The following is a 19,601-nucleotide window of genomic DNA, read 5'->3' on the forward strand; positions in this document are numbered from 1 at the left end:
AATGCTCTCCAAAATATGAGAAGAATAAACCTCCATATGATGAAGCATTTTCCGCATAAGAAAGAAGAAGAGAGACCATGTAGTGTCCCATCAATATATAATCTGGATATTACGGAAAAGATAATGATGAAGATTGAAGAACACCAAAAAATGCTCCTTCCCTTAGGGGGAAAAAAAAACCAAAGATATATTTAGAAAATAATTATATTCCTCACATGAACGTGAGGTTAAAAAACACAAAATAAAAGAAGTCTTTCAGCTTTACTCAAGGGTAACCATGTTGATCTCAAGCCGAATCAAACAACTTAAAAATCCAAAACGTAAAGGAATGCACAGAGAAAATCTAAAGATAATGATGTCTCCTTAGAACAAGAGGGTTTGAATGTGCGTTCATGAAATCCAAAAAAGTTTATGAAATTTTATAGGAGCTAACATCAAGGAGGATATAAATATCATCTACAATGTACTCTTAGTGTCAATGGATTTTGTAATATACGCATCTGGGCTTCTCATTAGACGATTCCACTTTTAAAGGTTCAAAATTTGATCATGCCGTATCTTTTTGTGGTTGGTTTTTTCCCTTCTTTTGTTTCTTTTCAAGATATCTCGATTAATTAGCTATCAATGCCTATGACCTAGAAGACTTAATGATACCCAATTAGATTAACTTCCCATGTTCTTGAATTGGAATTTTGGAATATAAGATATTGTATGGTCACTTTTCATAGGAAGTTGAGGATTGTGAAACCCAGAAAGAGAAAGTGTGTGTTCTATACCATGTGTGGATAAGAATTAAGAATCATTTGTTACTTTTTTATCTAAGTTGCCGGTTCGGATTCTGGTTCGAATGTGGGTTGAACATTCGGGTTCGAAATTCAATCAAAATTTTTTGGGGCTGGGTTCAGGTTCGTCCCTACAAGAGTTATATTTATTTATTTTTTATTTCAATATATATGTAAAATTTTGCTGCAACAAATAAGTTCATACACCACTATATGAAGTGTGGGTGTGTTTTTGGGTTGGGTCAGTTGGATAATAAATCAGATTATATTTAAACAAAAAAAATGCCTTTTCAAAACAATATAAACATTAAAAAGTCAAACTTTTATGGTTGCACGCCCAAATTTGCTCCAAATTCCTCTCGGGTTCTTTAGTCAACTACAAAATTCGCTCGACATTCGCCCAAATTCGTCCAAGGTCCAAAAAAGAGAATCCCTAGGGAATTCATTAGACAAATGACGAATTCGACAAGAATCGGAACCGACTTTGAGTTAGCTACGAATTGAATGTCGAATTTGCATGCTAAGGGGGGAATTTGGTAACTTAGTTTTTTATCAATACCACATTTCTTGAGTCGTGTTCTTAGACCATTGACCTTAGCAACATTATCTTCGATATAACTATTTGGATCGATGTTCGTCAATTAATTATCAATTTGATAACCCTTATCTCATCAATTTATCTATGCAAACTAGCTAATTTTTTCCGAGCCTCCTTTGGCATTTTACACTTTTGTACATGAAATTGGAGATCAAATGAAACAAATGTATGTAAAATAGTCAAGAGCTTTGTAAGGTTCATTTAGCCATATCCTCTTCCATAGCAATTGTTTGCTTTGGTTTAGTTTCAAACATATACATAGTATGACCTTGACTCATAAAGTGATTCCATTTCAATTGTTTCCATGTTAAATAGTTGTTAGGAGTTAGGTGAGGAACTTTTAGATTCCCCATGGCAAATTTTGAAGAACACAATGCAACCTAAATACTCGAAAGCAAACATAACCACAAGAATAACTTTCTTAATCACTCAATTAATAATCTCTCTACAAATATACGAATTTGTTTTAAATTGAAAATGTCAAATCAGACCATATAACTTAAAGTATGTTATTTTAGAGAATGGGTTGAATCAAACACACTAATAAGAAATACCCAAAAATTGTTTTTTCAGAAGAAAATGAACAAAAATTTGTTACTTATGAGCATGAACATGTTGAAATTAATGATTGAGCTCTCACAAGACTCCAAGGATCCCTTCCAATTAAAACACTTTATAATGAAAGATTGAGATTTCATTAGATGCAAAAAATATGGTTACAGTATGTTGGTTATCAAAATCATCGGTTAGAAACCTATGAGCCTTGCCTGCTCGATGCTGGGTATCTAACTGATTTTGGCCAACTTGACAGGATTGACTCCAATCCTCTGCGCTTTTGGTTCCGCTGGACCAAGGCCTGTTCACCTAAATCTTGGATGGCAAAACTCAATTCCAAGATGATTTATAGCGGATTACAGCAATCAAATAAACTCCTCAATTGGCAAGCATCAAGGAAGCATTCTGGATTATTTATCTTCAAAATGCAATTACTTTTTTTTAAGATGTTATATATTACTGAAAAGAAAAAGATTTAAAACAAATCACTGCTATGAATATGATCTAATTTCCTTAAAAATAAAATAGTTAAAAGATTGCCAGTGTATGAACGGATTAATGATCAGTGCCAAATCTTAATGGGTAATAGAGTCAATCGTATATTCTTTACATACAACTTAATGATATTAATGATACTATATATATTAATAACTTGATTATTGCAATGCCATGAATTGATTCACTTTTGCATATTCAGATCAGTCTGTAATAATTTAACCTTAATCTGGATAAAACAGCTACAAATAGAGGAAAGATTATATATCCTACAATATTTGTATTGATCAAATCTGAATAGCTGAAACAATTCAATGCACTAATCGAAATATCAAATTATAAACATACAATCATCAAAATCATAAAGGACAAGCCATATACTCTCCAACTCTAAAATAAAATAAATTTCTTACTGATTTGATGCAGCAATAATTCGTATTGAAGACTCTCAGAACTTGTTGGAGCTCTATCCAATAAGAACCAACCACAGACAATCTTAAAAATTAAGTTAAATATTTCTCAGCCTTTATCCTGCTTTGCCCAATATTTCAACCCTTTCTTATTGAAGAGATCAAAAAATGTGTGCTCAAAGTATGGAAGGAAATTTTAATAGCATGTGCTATCTTCAAAAAATTGTTGTCTTGTGTGACTTTACATCCAATATTTATAAACTTTAGAAGGGTGCCGGTTGTCTATTATAACATCGCACCTCTTCATAAATAATAACTAATCAATATCTCCTTTGAACATTTGCTTTAAAATATAAACTACCTATCGGGTGTGAATCACATAAATAACTAAGGGTATCCTGTGAGACATAAATAATTATGCACTCAGACTTGGTCATTTTCTTCTTTCTGTTCCAGACGAGCACACATGGCAGGTATTGTAACAACTGTGATGATAGAATTTGCGTTTTTTGGAAGACAACCAATAGTTGTGGCATCCGAGGTCAACCCGAATGCGCTTGGAGGAGATATTGCATGTGTATAACCATATTTCGTATTTATCCTTCCTTATGCTTAGCGGACATGAAAACTGATACCAATACTACTACACTTCAAACAGGTGATGTCTTTTTCCAGCATCGACTTGTCTTCATGTAAATCCTCTCCTCAAGTTTGCTTTATGCCCGAATTCCATGCATATGTATATCGTCTGTGGATTCTCCTCGGTTCCTGCTACTTGTACTGATGGTTATCCCTTTATCACGGTTGTTGATGCTGCGATGGTTCCTGTTTTTTCTTAGTGTGCATTTGTTTCTCTTTTGTGTGCATCTTGAGACCTGCAGAGGATCACAAATCATTAGTAGATATTCATTTCCGTATGATTAATTATTTCCTCTAACATCAATAGCAATTTCGCCATCGGTATAGCTGCCTCCTATTTTAGACGGCGGTGAATCTCCGAGTTCCCCTTGCCACAAGATTTCAACATCCAAGTCTTTCTCTTCCAAGTCAAGCAAATAACAGTCGGCTCCAAAATTTGTATACATGTTATTGCTGATCAGGTAGAACATGGCTCTCTTCAATCTTGAGCATCTCCTTTCTCTGTGTGTAACCTTATGCCGGTGCCTGTAGTATCACTTTTACACCCTCTGTATTATTTCTGACTTATTCGGCTCGTGGGATATATACTTTGCCCCGGGCACAAAATAGACAATGCAAGCATCAATCTCGTGTTTTATCTTTAGCTCTGCATCATACGTACTTCAATCTTAATCATTCTTGCATATCATAAACATATCGGGCCTTCACATTTGCACACTCCCTCTATCTTGGGAAGATTTCATTCTGTCCAAACTCTACGTTCATTCTGTCCAATGAAGACTCACGTTCCTTTTTCCCTGGTGGCAGCAATATACAATATAATAGAGATTGTTCAATATGGAAGAGTCCTTCGAAATCATCGTTTCTTCAAGATAAAAAATAGAGACTCGAATTTTAGGCTCCATCACAGTATACAATGAAACACACCCTATAAAATAATAACCCTATGATAGGATTGAATTAGATCGTGACATGATTCTTTATGCTTTGTCATGAGACAAAAAAAACACATGACGTAAGTAAGCTTAAGCATGCTAGTGTGTGGGGACCTAATGATAATTTACTAGGTTATTACTTTTTCCAGTTTAATAGGATGAAGCTTCAAAAGTTCTCAAAATGAGAATCACTTAGCATCACTTGTGAGAATTTGCATTTTTTTGAATATCAAAACACTAAAATAAACAACCAACTGCCTCACTGAAAGCTCTGAAAAGTTTTCCACACTTAACAATTGTTATAAAAAAGAGCTTATACGACCTTGACCTTTGGTGGTTTGTGTTTACCGGTGAAGGGATGCTAGTGGTTGGTTTGGGGTGGTACCTTATGTAGGTAGGGTATGTTTGTATTTGTTTTGGAAGATTTTGCAGATCAACATTTTGCAAATTATTCTTTGGTTTTGTATGGCTGTACAATATATCTGAGAGAGGGAGATTTTCTTTTTTGATTGCTCTAGGTAAAGTTTTATAATTTTGATGGAAAGACATTTGATCTTTGATTCTTTGGGCTATTTGGTTGCGTCATATTTGGCCCAAAATGCTTTCAATGACTAGGTGCCCACGAAATATGATATGCACCTCCCAACCTCAAACCCTTGTAGAAATGACCTTAAGTGTTGAATTTGGATGATATAAATGGAAAACCAGTGAAACATCATTTCCGAGACAAAGACATCTTTGAGACTCAAGGACAAAGACATGGCATCCCCCAGGTGTCCTGCCACTACTACTGAGATGTCTGGATATGGTGGAGATGACCAGGAGTCGTCGGGGCGCTCAAGGTTCCTTGATCAGCATGGGGACTTCTGGAAGTCTCCTGTCCCTAGACATCTTAAATGTTTTTTTATTTTGTTTCTCTTTTTATATTTACAGGTGTGAAGATATGCATGCACACACATTTGCACACATGTACACACACACACACACACATTTGATTTTAGGATATTCTTGAATCATTTTAAAACCTTATATGGGCAATTTATGAGAGTTTGTAGGTGCCAATGCATGCATTATTGCTGATTACGCTGGCCACCCTAAACAATAATCAGAATTGGGGTTTCTATGTTTATTGGTAGTCATCATAATTATCCAACAATTCAATATCCGATTCCAATATCATATATGGTTAATTTAGGGGTCTCATAATTAGTTGTGAGTTTCATAAAATATCTGTTGTTATCAGTAGTCATACTTGACACATACGATTCATGTCTCCCTACCCTTGTTTCTGATATAACAAGGTTCCCTATTCTTCGTAAGGTGTTCTCAAAGAGATTCATCACGTCCCCTTCAAGTTATCTTTCTTCATCTCCGTTGAGTACATAGATGGTTCTAACAGTGGGGGTTTGCTCTCCTCGTTTTCTCCCTCTTACCTCCATGAGATGCTTTGGAAGTGTAATTCTCGTATACCATCCTCCCTCTTTAGATGGGTAGATGCTTGGATGTTCCGACGTTGGGTGGCTTGGCTAAAGGGGTTTGTTTGCAATTGTTGTCATCTTCCTATTTGCTCTTGGATTCAGATTGATCTCTGCAGGGCAATTTCTACTTCTTCGTTGTTCGTGCTTCCTCCTTTGTACGCCTTCTATCTTTGTTTTGGAGGAGGGGCATTAGTTTTTGGAATTACTAGGGGTATGACATCTACTAGTGTCTCGGGGTTCGTCCTCCCTTTGGTTCCTCTCTTTGCACCATTGTAGACTTTGTTGTCTACGCTGTTCTCTTTTCATTTGTTCTTGTTGTCTTTTGACTTACACTAGTGTGCATGCCAGTAACCTAAGTCACAAGGTTCGAGTTCGAGTTAGTCAACTATAAAATTTGGATGAAGTTTGACAAGGGCAAAAAATTCAAAAAAAGTTTAACATTAAATTCGCCTTATATAAATTTAATATTTAAAAAATATAAAAAATATATCTATAAAAATATCAAAATAAAATAGATTAACATTTATAAAATATAGGAAATCATTCTATATAAAGAAACACAATTTATAACTCGTAATACTTTATAAATAATTTATTTAATTTAAATGAATTGTAATAAAGTTAAAAATATTCATAACTATTATAAGTTAAAAAAAAATCAAATATTTATATTTTTAAATTTTATTTACTCTTAATTCGCTATCGTAAAACTAAAAATTAATAATATTTGATTTTTAATTCACTATCGTAAAACTTAAAATTACTAAGTTTTTATAGGCTGTGATTAAATCTCTTAAAGAAGACTTGAAAAAATCGACGCTATGGATGAAGCGACACTTGATTTTGTGAGAAAAGCTGCGGACGGGTTGATGAATGTGATGTTCATCTATTGAACTAGCTCCTTTCATGATGCAAAAGGAAAAACATACTGAAAAAAGAACAATCACTACAATTTTTATTTTTGCACTAGCTGCTAGTTTTAGCGGCTGAACAAGCTATGGATTCAGGCTTTTTTAATTCGTAGGCTAACCCTCTATTGAACCAGCAGATTAAAAAACCTAAGGAAATGCTTTAGAAAATACTTCATAAAAAAAGTACCCGACTGTCATGCGAATTTGATACATATTTTTGACGAATTTTCTACCACCTCAAGATGTTCATCGAATTTCAAACTTCAAGCTAGAATTTCGGCGAACCTTGTGACATAGCCAGTAACCACATAAGGCTTCCTAGGAGATCGTACACTGTTTTGTTCTCGGTGACTTCAGCAGGTACCGTACCGGTGGGCAAAGCGCTTTGCTCTGCCTCCCGCTATGCGTACTTGTCTACTACCATGTCCCTCACTTGAACGAGGTCTTGTGTCAATTGATTGTCTCGGATTTCTTCCTCCTCGGTGTCACTATCAATCTATGTTGCCTCGAGTTTTCGGGACGGGGGGACAAGGAAACAGGTTTCGGAGATGGTTTTTTTTTTTTTTTTTGGCTGAAATAGGGGACAGCAGGGGACGACTATTTATATATATTCATGAATTTTAGAATTACATAACATTGTCACATTCATCATAGAAACATAGTTTAAAATTATCAATTTAATTCATCAAATGAACATAGAACATAGCATCAAATCGAATCATCGTCTAAGAATTGGAACATAGGATGACATCAAATGAGAGAATCAATCTGCCATAGATTAGACTTTAGAGCCCTTTCTTGTGGGTTTTGGAGGAAAATTGAATTTGTTGTGCCAAATCTTCCTAGACAGATAGCAACCATCTTGTTTGGGCAGTAATCAGCTTCAACATTTTATTTCTGGGCAATTATTGCTGCTATCAGAGCATTATCAAAGCTGAAAACAATCTGAGTATTCGTCAACCCAGCAGCAATCATTTCCAGGTCTGCATTATGAATATCAAATAGAAGTCTGATTTACAATCATTTTTAGGTCTGGTTTGTTGAACAAAAGTAGAAGTTTTAATTTTTAGTCATATTTGGATGCTAAGTTTGTAATGGCTTCCAAAAAAAAAATCTTTCAGCATGGGTTATATTAACAAATTTTATTATTTTAATATGGGGCCAACGAATGGGCAGAAAATCACCATTTATTAATGTTTTTTTTTAAAGTTGAATTTTATTATAAAATTAGAAACTTCAAGTAGTCCCCTGGATAGATGGGAAACGACTACGGAGTCCTCGGGACAGTCAACACCATCTGGAAACACGTTGACTGTTTACGAAGTTTTGGGGACAGGTTTCCAATTTTCTTGCTTGGGTGGGGACGGCTTGGAAATGTTTACGACCGTCTCCAAGTCCCAGAAATGGGGACGGTTTTCGAAACTCAAGGCTTAGGGATGGAAATGCGTCCCTAGGTAACATAGCTATCAATTATCAGTACTTGTTGGTTAAAAGTACGACTAGTTATGTCTCCAGCCTTCCACTTGTTAGTGTTCTAACCTCCTTGTTTGAACTTTAGGCAAAGACGCTAAAAATGTTATATGCCAAATGCGGAAGTGATATTGTCGCAATAACCATTTACTAATGTCATACAACAAAATCAATTAATAATAGAAGGACAATACAAACACAACATATTCGAATGGCAGAATATTTTTTGCATTGATTGTACTAGAGCCTTACATAAGCATTATCCTCCATAGTCTTGGTAACCCTTTACATTTAGTATTCCTAGTTGGTTAAGAACACCAGACGTTGCAACCCTTTGGTACAACTAACTTTTTATATTTCTGCACTAACAAGTACTATTCTACTAACAATTATTAATCGCCTACATTGGCCACTTAAGTCAATGATAAAAATAGAATAGTGTATTTTAGGATGTTATCACAATAGTGGGCACTGAGAGATTCAAAAGTTTTCTCAAGGCAAGGAATATTTTGAAACTTTGGTGAATTTGATAGTAGATGTAGTAAATGCACTATTACAGGGAGTCTCGTCTCCCTCCCTCGGAGACACGTCTCAAAGACTTTTTGTGTCTTCAGAGACCTCAAAAGGGTTGTAGACTTCATGAAGAAGTCTTGTGAAGACTCCGAGTCATCAAATCTAAAAAGTAAAGTCTCCTTGGAATCTCCTGATTGAAAAATAAATTTAAAATATAGTATTAAATTATTTTTTGTGTTTTCATCCTCATTTTAATGTTTAAAAAAAATTATAATTCAAAACCAATGGCAATTTCAATGATTTATTCATTTAAGTCATTTTAGTATTTTATTTAATAACTTAAAAAACAGTACAAACATTTTTCATTTTTATTCCATAATTCTAGAATCCAACCCAACTAGTGATCATTAAAAATATTATATTTTAATAACCTAAAGGACATCAGAAGTATTTTATTTTATAACCATAATTCTCTATTTTTATTTTATTTCCAACCCTACCAACGATAATGGAAACTTTGTTGAAACTTGAAACTTGTGGATGACAACCTTGTGGAGTAGACGATAGTATCATCATCATACTAGATACTAGGTAGATCTCTGATTTTTGTTTACAGTTCTAAGTTTTTTGTTTGCATATCAGCGATTTAGCATCAAGCTATATATTTTTGAATTTAAAATTTGAATATGTAATGATAATCTCCGCGATTAATAATCTGACATGATGATGATCATATGCGATATTTAGAAATCAGATATGACTATGACATATATAATGTGGGTTTTGAATTATTTGACTCTATATTAATATGACATTACTATTAGTTTTTACTTAAGTCTTTTAGTTTTACAATTTTACTATTCTGTATTTTGTATTAGACTCTTTAAACTACTATAAAAATTGCTTTCTACAAGTACCCCCATCTCCTATTTTTGAAAAAAAGCCGTACTGGTACCAATACCAGTACCAGAGACCTCCAAGTCTCTCCGTCTCCTGGTAACCTGGAGTAAATGTAATCATGCCAGTTTGCAAAATTTGGACTCAACTGTTTTAATGTATTTAACTCAATTATAATCTTTAGCTGTATAAAATGTGGTATAATAATACCTGTGGGAGTGAAATTAGAATCATCATATTATGCACAGCTTTGACGTTTTCTGTTGCTAGATTGGGATAATATCTTCCAACTATGTGGGCCAGTAGAATTTTTGTTTTCTGTTGTTGCTGTGACTATTGTTTCTCGAATAGAGTGTGCATCTTGTATATAATACACGATCACTGTATTCTTGTTTCGCAGATAGAGGAGAAAGAAGAAGGTGTCTGGGCATCTGCTTTAAGTTGCCTAATGTATATGATTTGTGATAGAGGAAGAATTCAAAAGTGCCGGCTGAATGGTCTTGATGCTAGGGTAAGAATGACTACTATCTCTGGATCACAAATCTTAGTTTTCAAACTAAGTCAATCTACTTTTTTCAAACACTTGTTATTTTAAGTTTGCATTTTAAAAACCCAGTAACATGGCTCTAAGGATGATAAAATTAATCAAGTTTTCTGATATGGGTATATTCTTCTTTCCAAGGATAAAAAGAAAGATTATATTAAATACATGGTAGTGCCCTGAACTTTGAAGGAGTACAACTTAACTCATTATTTTCATGACCTGAATAAGGATAGACTATGTCACAAGGTTCATGTTCCTATTCAAGTTTATCAAGTATAAATTCAGATAAATTATGGCCACAAAAAAAAAGACAAATAAATTTGTAACTAAGTTTGAATGTTATAAGTTAACAGATTTGTTTTAATATAAAAATAAATCTAAAACATTACAATAAAAGCAATTTTTTTTCAACTTAAATATTATATACTCAAATATATTTAAAAAACTTGAATTCAGATATACTAAATTCCAAATATGTAAAATTATATTAGTGATAAATTTTTTAATGCTGTTTAAAATTTTAATTAAATAGTTAAAAATATTAATATATGGAAAAGTGAAAACAAGACAAAACAATTATCCATAAAATTTTATTGAAGAAACAAAAGACATAAGAGCAAAACCTAACAAATCTATATTCTTCATAGCAGCAAAAATCATTTGGGGGAGCAAACCAAAAGATTAAGTTTTTCTGGAAAACGGGGAAAAAATTGAGAAAAAAGTGGTTTTAAAAAACTTGTTAAGTTGTTGGAAAAGAGACAAAAACAATAAAAAAAATATTAAGGGCATTTCTATGGCATAGATATATATAGAGCAAATAAAATATAGAGTTGTAACCCATTGAAGAAAACAGGTTCTTGTTGTTTCTATTCATATCATTGATTACATTACACGCACAAAACATATTTGAATATTTCATAGTGCATAAATGATGATTAGATGGTGATGGTTGACAAAATTATTTCAATTTCAATATGGTTTGTAACTTTATACAAATTCTATGTATAAATAAAATATAATGACTCAAAACAAAAAAATTAGCCAATGAATAGCTTTATAAATAGAGGTATTCTAGATGGCAACAGGTTCCAGTGATGAAGCTCCTATGTAAGAGCTTCTCCTAAACTATCCGGTATCATTGGGATCTAAGTTGGCCTCTATTAGGATCTGAAAATCCTTAGGCTCAAGAAACTCCATCAACCAACAATACAGTCAAACTCTCGATCAATCTCATCTAGGTCAACTGGCTCGTTATCCTCAATAATACTTGTTTTCTGTCTATGTAGAAATTCTTTGCCTTGCAAGTGTAAAACATGATGATTATATATCCGACTACAAATGTATTAAAAGTTTAAGCTGGAGATTTCTTTAGCTACAACTGAAGGTTGTGTTAAATAAACACCAAGCTATTCATCCATTGTTTGTGTTAGGGGGTTGTATCTCTTGGAATGTATGTACTCAAAAAACACTCCAAGTATACTCACAAGTTTATGAATTGTACAACTAATTCAAAAAATGTCTTGCCATCCATCTAAGGTTTTTGGTTTTGTGGCCAATTTTTTTGAAACATTGTGCTAATAAACACATTATATTGAGTCAGTATAATGGAAGAATATCTTAAAATCATAACATATTTAATGATCATGTCACAAAATAGACTATCAAAAGTTATAGAATCCACTTGGTTGGAAGATTTTCCTACCTTCCATGCCAGCCTTGGATGGAAGAAAACCCCTTGCTTGCTTGATATATCCACTTTTTCCATAGATGCATGCAATTGTTTCATGGTAGGAAATGTGTGTTTCTCCATGCACATGAACAAGTCTTTGGTGATCTCAACATCATGATATCTTGACAAGAGATATATAACAACATTGGATTAAGATAATATATTTTTCATCTTGCAGAGGAGATTGCATCTATTGATCCCTCTTATCATTATGTCCCATTGTGGCATATACTTGTCACTGTTATTTTACATCCTACCTCTCTTTATCTCATTGGCCATATCCATGCCTTCATACAAATATTCCATAGGGATTTGTTTCCATCAACTATTCTCAAGACTTTTACTAGAGGCTGTGAAAATTCTATAACTTGTTAAGCTGCACCCCAACAATTAGTAGAATACATGTAGTTTGGGACTGCTATGACATCTCCTTGATTTGTGAAGCTAGATTGTATCCACTTGTTTGAAACAAGCAGTTGTTTAAAATTCATTTTTTGTTGGCAAAAAGTTTGTACTGCAAGGAAGTGTGTTGCAAACCTTGTCATTGTTGGTTGACCTAGCTCCCTGCCTTTTGCGAAAGAGTACATCATTCACAAAACTCTTGTGTGATTATAAATTTGTAACTGTTTGAGCGTTTTGCAATACCAATTTAACACAAGGCAGTTTGTTGTATATGAGTTTAAAAACATAGAGGGGGTTTTGCTTGTGAGGAGTTTACTAGAAGCAACACAAGCAACTACATTGTTAGTAATCTATTGAACCACATTTTCTGGCCCCATATCTATGACTAGAAGGTCACAAATATGGAACGATGTAGCTGCAGATTTGATTGTATCTGGTGCATCCATAGATTTCAAACATATCATGCCAACATCATATTAAAAAAACTTGATGTGGGTTAATTTCCTTCTATTGAACCCCCCATTTGACATAATGGGGCAACCACTATTTGCCCACTCTAGTCGATGCTCATTAAAAACACCATGAGCATCTAGTACTACATCATTGACCATCTCATCCCTCAATGTCTCATAAGATGCGGCTTGAAATCCAGGTTCTGCAGTTGCAATAGCATCAACCATATGTTGTCAACATGCAATGGCAAGCTAGAGTAGTACCAAAGATTTCCAATCGTTTTCTTTGCTTGTTCCTGGACATTCTTTCTCTATTTTATACTTTAAAGTGGTCTGTGATCCTGGTGTAGTACAAGGTGCGAATAATGCATTAATGTTTCCTCTAGCTCTGTTTGGTTCACATGTTGTTGAAGGTATTGTTGCAGATTCTCTAAAAACACTTGTGCACAATTTTTGTCATGTAAGCTTTTCCCCCTTGCATCTGTAGTATTAGAACCTATTCGAACCCCAATTCATTCCTCTTTTGCCTTATCCTCAAAGTATGTGTGAAGAGTTTGTTTTTCCTGATATGTGTGTGACATTTTGGAGGGCATTTTGTGCAATTGGTGGTGTTATTTGCCACTTCTTTTGCCAAATGCCATTTGAATCAATAAACTCCACCACTGATTTCACTTTGACAGAAATTGATGTGCATTGTATCCATGCAATGTCTTTTTGAGGTGTCATTATGATAAAGATTCAAATGTTCAAAGGCATCTTAGTTCGGTCTTTCATTGTTAGAGATACCTCATTCAAATGATTTTACAGTATAGTTAGACATGAAAGTCGATAAAGTTTGTAAGTCATCAATACGTTTTTGAACCAATATCTTGATGCTCTGAACTTGCTAGTGTACATTCGACCTAACATCTGCAAATATTCTCTTAGATTTTTAAGAGGGTAGTCACTAAATAGCTGTCTAATTGTCAAATTGAATATTGGTGAAGTCTTTGAAGTAATTGAGATCAAAAGTTAACTATGTGATGTAATGACTTCTAGGTCTGACATTAATGTAATGACAAATTTGAAACAATGTTCTCTCTATAAACCCAAAATAGTAAATAAATTTAACCAAATAATGTATCATAACCGTTCTTATTTTCAATAGTTGGATAATACAACATGTTACTATATTTTGTTTCAGTTATTCAAAGTAACTACTTGTGAGTTGAACAATCAAATAGCAAAAAATCCAGTGTACTGATTTGGAGCTTAAACTGACAAGTGTCTTCTATTTATTTGCTTGTGTCATTTGAATCACAAGCAGCAACAATAATATATGTAACTGAAATTGATTGGTTGTTGACAATATCTTCTGTGTGGCCTTGTATCTAATTGTCTTATTTGCTAGGTTTCGGAAAGAGATAGGAAAATGAGTTGCAATGAGCCTTTACAGTTGACACAATGTAAACTAAAATAGACACATTTTTACGATGCATGTATTTCAAGAAGGTGATTAATTTGGCTTATTAGTACTTTGCAAAAGTAGACAAAAGAGAGCTTTGGAAGGAATAAATCTGTTCCCAACTTATTCGAACAACCAAAGCTTTGACTTGAGCCACTTCCAACTGGCGAAGACAATGAATATATACACAAGCAAAAACACTGGTTTGTGAATCTTGAAAACTCCTTTCAGATGCTTCTCTGAAATCCACACAAGCAACGTGAGCTGCGGCTTGACAGTAATCTGTGTCAAACAAGCCTCAAGTGGACACCACACACTGTGCTACTGTCCCAAAAAATGGCAACCTCCTTCTCTGCACAGGGCTTGTCTTCCTCTATTTACGTAATGATAGTAGACAAACTTGACGTTTCTCAAATAAATCCTACACCAACCCCCACTTTCACCTTGGGAATAGGCTTGGTAATGACAGGTGGTGGCGGTGTATGGCTGATCTCACCCACAAAATTCAGACCTCTCACACCCTTGCACACTTCCTTTGATTCTCCTTCCATTAATTCCACCACACACTTCGACAATACATCCACCACCTCATTGCCAATGCTTAACACACGATGTTTTAAATTCTTTGAAAGACTAGAGTATTTTGTGAGTAAATTTAATGAATTTTTTCAGATCCCATGCCACATTTTCCCCTTTAATTGAAGCATTTACTATAATCAAAGAACCCCCTTCTAGATGCACTTTTTAAGCTGAGAGTCACTTTGCCATGATGATCACTTGCCTCTGCCTCGTTATTAATTCCATTGCACAGCCTGTTTGAACCTGTTGCCACTATGTTTCCTTAGCTATCCCTGTCCCCCGGTTCCCCTCTCCTGAGGGCTCCAGGTTCCCCCTCGAGGCCCCATTAAAATTCAGTTATATCCAACCATCATCCAGTATTCTCCACTCACAAACTTTGTCTTCCTGGCAGACTAGATTAGCCCAGACGGGCTCCTTAACAGGCCTATATTTTTTTATTTTAATGATACATTTCCTTTTTGTATTATGTTTTTCAAAGAGCAGAACTGTACATGCGCACACTAACGAACAAATTTTTGGCAAATTGGTTCTTTGAACCTGAATCTGAACCCAAATCCAATCTGACAAGTCAGTTAATATGTATAACTGAAATTCTAATTACGTAGATTATTGTTGGCTACCAATGCAGAGTGCAAGGAAGCTTAAATTAAAACTCAAAATGGCTCTCATCAAGAATCAGATGTAGACAATCCATGGAAAGATACATTTTTTTTTTTTGAATCTTGCCTTTTTCCACATGATGTCCTGACTTTGCTGGTTCAGCTGCTATTGTGGTTTAGTATTGAATGTTGCTTTTGCAGGTTTCCTTTACACGACTACTTTCTTTCAATTCTTACATGTCGCACAATATTGATGAAATATGCTGCACTATTTATAGATCTCCACTGGTCTATTTGTGGTATTTGGGATCCACAAGTGTCTTTTAGGGTTTTGTAATGAATTCCCTTATGTATGCCAATTTTCTGCCCATTTTTGTCTATTAAAATGTCAAAAAACTGTTGGAAATTATTCAATGGCTATTGTGTTTTTTTTGATGTAAAAAACTGATCTATCTGATTCTTGATTGATCGCGAAGATACCGTTGAAGGGGAATCACAGTTTTTTGGAGAAAATGTCCCTTGCCTGTCTGATTTGCAACTATTGCATATAAACACAACTTTATTTATTTTTATGCTTCTTTGTATTTTCTATTTATGTTTCCTGGTCATACTTGTATTTTGTAAATTAAGGGATGATGTCACAATTTGACACAAAACATTGGGCTTTCAAGTTGAGTCAATAACCAATGAGCTCCTCAAAACTTGGAAATACTTTTTGGATACCCCTTTGTTTGCAGATGGACTAAGGATTTCAAGATGTTCTTGAGACACTCAGGGGACTCCAAGGAGTCTCCCATTTCTTGTAGAGACTTCTAGGTGTCCCTCATTGCTTTAATATTAAAGAAAAACATCAAATTACTTTCAATATGCATGAAAACCTTATTTGTGATGGCCAATGGGCTCCATCCAAAACCTTAAGCACTCACAAAACCCTTTTCAATAAGCATTTAACTTCTAAGCCTCATTCAAAATCACTTCTGAGTTTCAGGGACTTGGTTTTGTGGAAAACAAGTAGTAGAATTGTGAAAATGACATTCACCATGAAGATTTGTGTGGTTTTGCCGCCCCTGGGTTTTGTACTTGGATCCCCAGGAGGAACAGCCTATTGACCCTATTGGGAGATTTGCTTCCAAACCTCTGCCCACCATTTTTATATTCTTTGTAGTTATTGTAATGTGTTTAACGTTTAGTAGTTTAAACTTTACTGAGTATGCTAAACTTCCAATCATAATTCTTACACTTCTTCTGTACATGTCCTTTTATAACTATTTTTGAAATACTATTATTTATTTGAACCACCAGCCTGCCATCCCCACATGACCGCGCTAAAACTTAGGTCCTTTGATCCCCTGTCCCTGAAACTTGTCCCCCTGTTCCCCCATCCGAAAATTCTGTGGAACTATGCAATTATGGTAGTATAATATTTTTTATTTTTGAAATACTATTATTTATTTGAACCACCAGCCTGCCATCCCCACATGACCGCGCTAAAACTTAGGTCCTTTGATCCCCTGTCCTTGAAACTTGGCCCCCTGTTCCCCCATCCGAAAATTCTGTGGAATTATGCAATTATGGTAGTATAATATTTTTTTGGGTTATAGTTTTCTGGTTTATTCATAGTGTGCTGGTAAACACTGTGTTGTAACTGAGAGATGGGAAGAGCAATCAAGGCTACATTGCATTCTAGAATCTTAACCGAAATCACCCCACAGTTGAAATCTTATGTTAGTCTACCATGAGTATCCAAAACCCTGTAAGGTCAAATAGCCTCATTTGCTCGCTGCACTCCAAAAATGCCTAGCTTTTCATCATATCAAATTGATGAAGAAATGTCTTCCTGATTGTCTTTGGAGTTAAATATTCCTATATCTCTTAAAACATGCTGACATTTTACAAGTATAAATGGTAGAAAAAGTGTGCAAGCAACTCAAAATATCTGATAAACTAGCTTGATGTTATGTCATTTAAAAACTTTTCTAAAGTCTGCAAACTTACAAACCTAATACCCTGCAAAAATTGCAGTCTCTCAAACAGACTTGCAGTCTCTTGATCAGCTCTCAACATGATATGCATTTGCTGTCTGTTCACTAACAATCAAAATCACAGCCTAAAGTTTAGTTGTTTGACAAAGGTAAAATATTTGGAAAAAAACTGACATTATAATTGTCTTCTACAACAATTTTAATAAAAACAATATAAGTAATGTATAGCATAGTTATAGGCCTCATACTCGGTTTGAACTCGACAAGACGTCATTGTGCTTAGACTTGGTCTCGGCATATGGACTCGACAAATTGAACAACCCAAGAAATTCGAAGATTTTAATGATTTAAAGTTTTTTTCATGCATCATTTAGTCAATTGACATCACATAAGTATAAATGCAAGTTTTTGAAGGGAATTAGTCAAAATTATTATAAATAACATAGTAGAAATATAACCTCACTGTCAAATTGTCTACAGTATTCATGAAATATGAAATCCATGGACTCAAAACTTCAAAACATATATCAAAATAAAAGTTATAGGATAGAAGACTAAGGCTCATAGTAGCCTATGTTCTACGAGTACGCCTACGATAGGTTATGGAAGATTCTAGAGCCATCCTCTTTCCTAGTGTGTGAAGCTGAACCTCAAGGACATGCTCATTCTCCTGATCATCCTCATCCTCATAATCCACATCATCAGAGTCAGATTAATCACTCTCAGTGTAAGTCACAAGGTTCAAATTCGAACTCAAGTTCATCAATGATAAAATTCTGATGGATTTTAGCCAAAGGTAAAAATTCATAAAAAAATCACCATTAAATTTACCTTATAATTTTTTTAATTTTTAAATATATCCACAAAATTGTCAAAATTGTTTGACACTACTAAAAAATTAAACTAAACAACTCAATATTATTATAAAATAAAATATTATTATATTAAATATCATAGAATTCAGATGAAGTTCAGAAAGGGTAAACATTCGCTGAAATTTAAATTTTATAGATGAAATTTGACATATCTTGTGACTTAGCTCTCAACCTTAGGGTCTTGCATTGGGTCTCCTTGTGCTTTGGCCTCCTCCACTACCATCGCAACTGCCTCTATCTCTTGATCTACTTGATCAACCTACTACAAGTCTTCATTACTGAAGACATGATCATCAATCTTAGTGTTCCATGTGGATTATGGATCAACCTCCTCTAATACAATAGGCGATGTGTCGATGCCCAAGATCTATCTTTGATGAAGGTAAGGGTTGTGGTGAATAACACAAGATCATTCAACTTTTTCACTACCAACTTGTGTTGCTTTGAGTCTATATGCTCGAACAAACTCCAATTGTGTTTGCATTCTTAGAAACACTCTTGTTCAAGATACAAATTTCAATCCTTTGTAGATTTGACAACTTAGTACTAAACATCTTCCACCATGTATCTAAAACAAGAAAATTTTAAATCAATTCTATGAGTTTGACTTTATCTATATAAAATGGTAGTAGAGTTAGAAATTAGAATTTAGATTCATAGATTTTTACCATGTATTAGTCCTGTCCGATTTTTCTTGCATAAATCTCGTACAAATAAGTCTCCTTGTGCTTTCTTATACATTTCTATCTCATAGACTACACCTGTTCCAATTAATTCATCAGGTGATATTCTCTCTGTAAACATCATAGAGTCCATTCCACACCTCATCATCAGCCTTGAGACTTGGGCTGAGTTGGAATGCTGGATTAAGGAAGTGGATAGCTATATGTATAGGCTTGTGAACTAGATTGTGCCATCGGCTATCAATGAAATTCCATTTGGGACCATATTTATCCTGATTTCTTGCATAAAAAATTTGAATGGCCACTTTCACCCTCTCCATGCCCTCATAAATGTATCCCATTGAGGACTTCTCTCCATCAACAATCCGTAGAAGAACAATAAGAGGCTCTATGAACTGCCATCTTTCGAAAGGTGAAACATTAAGCTTTAAATTTTGTGTTTTGCTTTTAAAAATGAACAATGAACATAAATAGGTGTTTAACAAAATTGATGAAATGAAATGGAAATGAGGACAAAAAGGAAAATCACCTCCACAATCTCCTTGGCCGGTTGCCAAAAGCCACCCTAATAGAAAACGCAATCATTTGTCTCAACCCCTACATTGGTCTTTGCATATTATGATGTCTTC

The 19,601-nt window shown here is 34.4% G+C and overlaps 1 protein-coding gene across 6 annotated transcripts in view; it reads left to right on the forward strand.

Annotated features, from left to right (window-relative positions):
• The window catches only part of LOC149577994 (uncharacterized), a 167,376-nt gene that overhangs the window by 97,189 nt on the left and 50,586 nt on the right, over positions 1 to 19,601 (forward strand). For all 6 annotated transcript variants that reach the window (XM_089827108.1, XM_089827127.1, XM_089827136.1 and 3 more), the window contains exon 10: positions 10,084 to 10,194. In XM_089827108.1, the coding sequence (XP_089683234.1) occupies positions 10,084 to 10,194 (111 nt within the window). The remainder of the gene's footprint in view (positions 1 to 10,083; positions 10,195 to 19,601) is intronic.

Source organism: Cupressus sempervirens, chromosome 1, assembly GCF_028749045.1.
Source record: "Cupressus sempervirens isolate cs-2001-9-10 chromosome 1, ASM2874904v1, whole genome shotgun sequence".
NCBI lineage: Eukaryota > Viridiplantae > Streptophyta > Pinopsida > Cupressales > Cupressaceae > Cupressus > Cupressus sempervirens.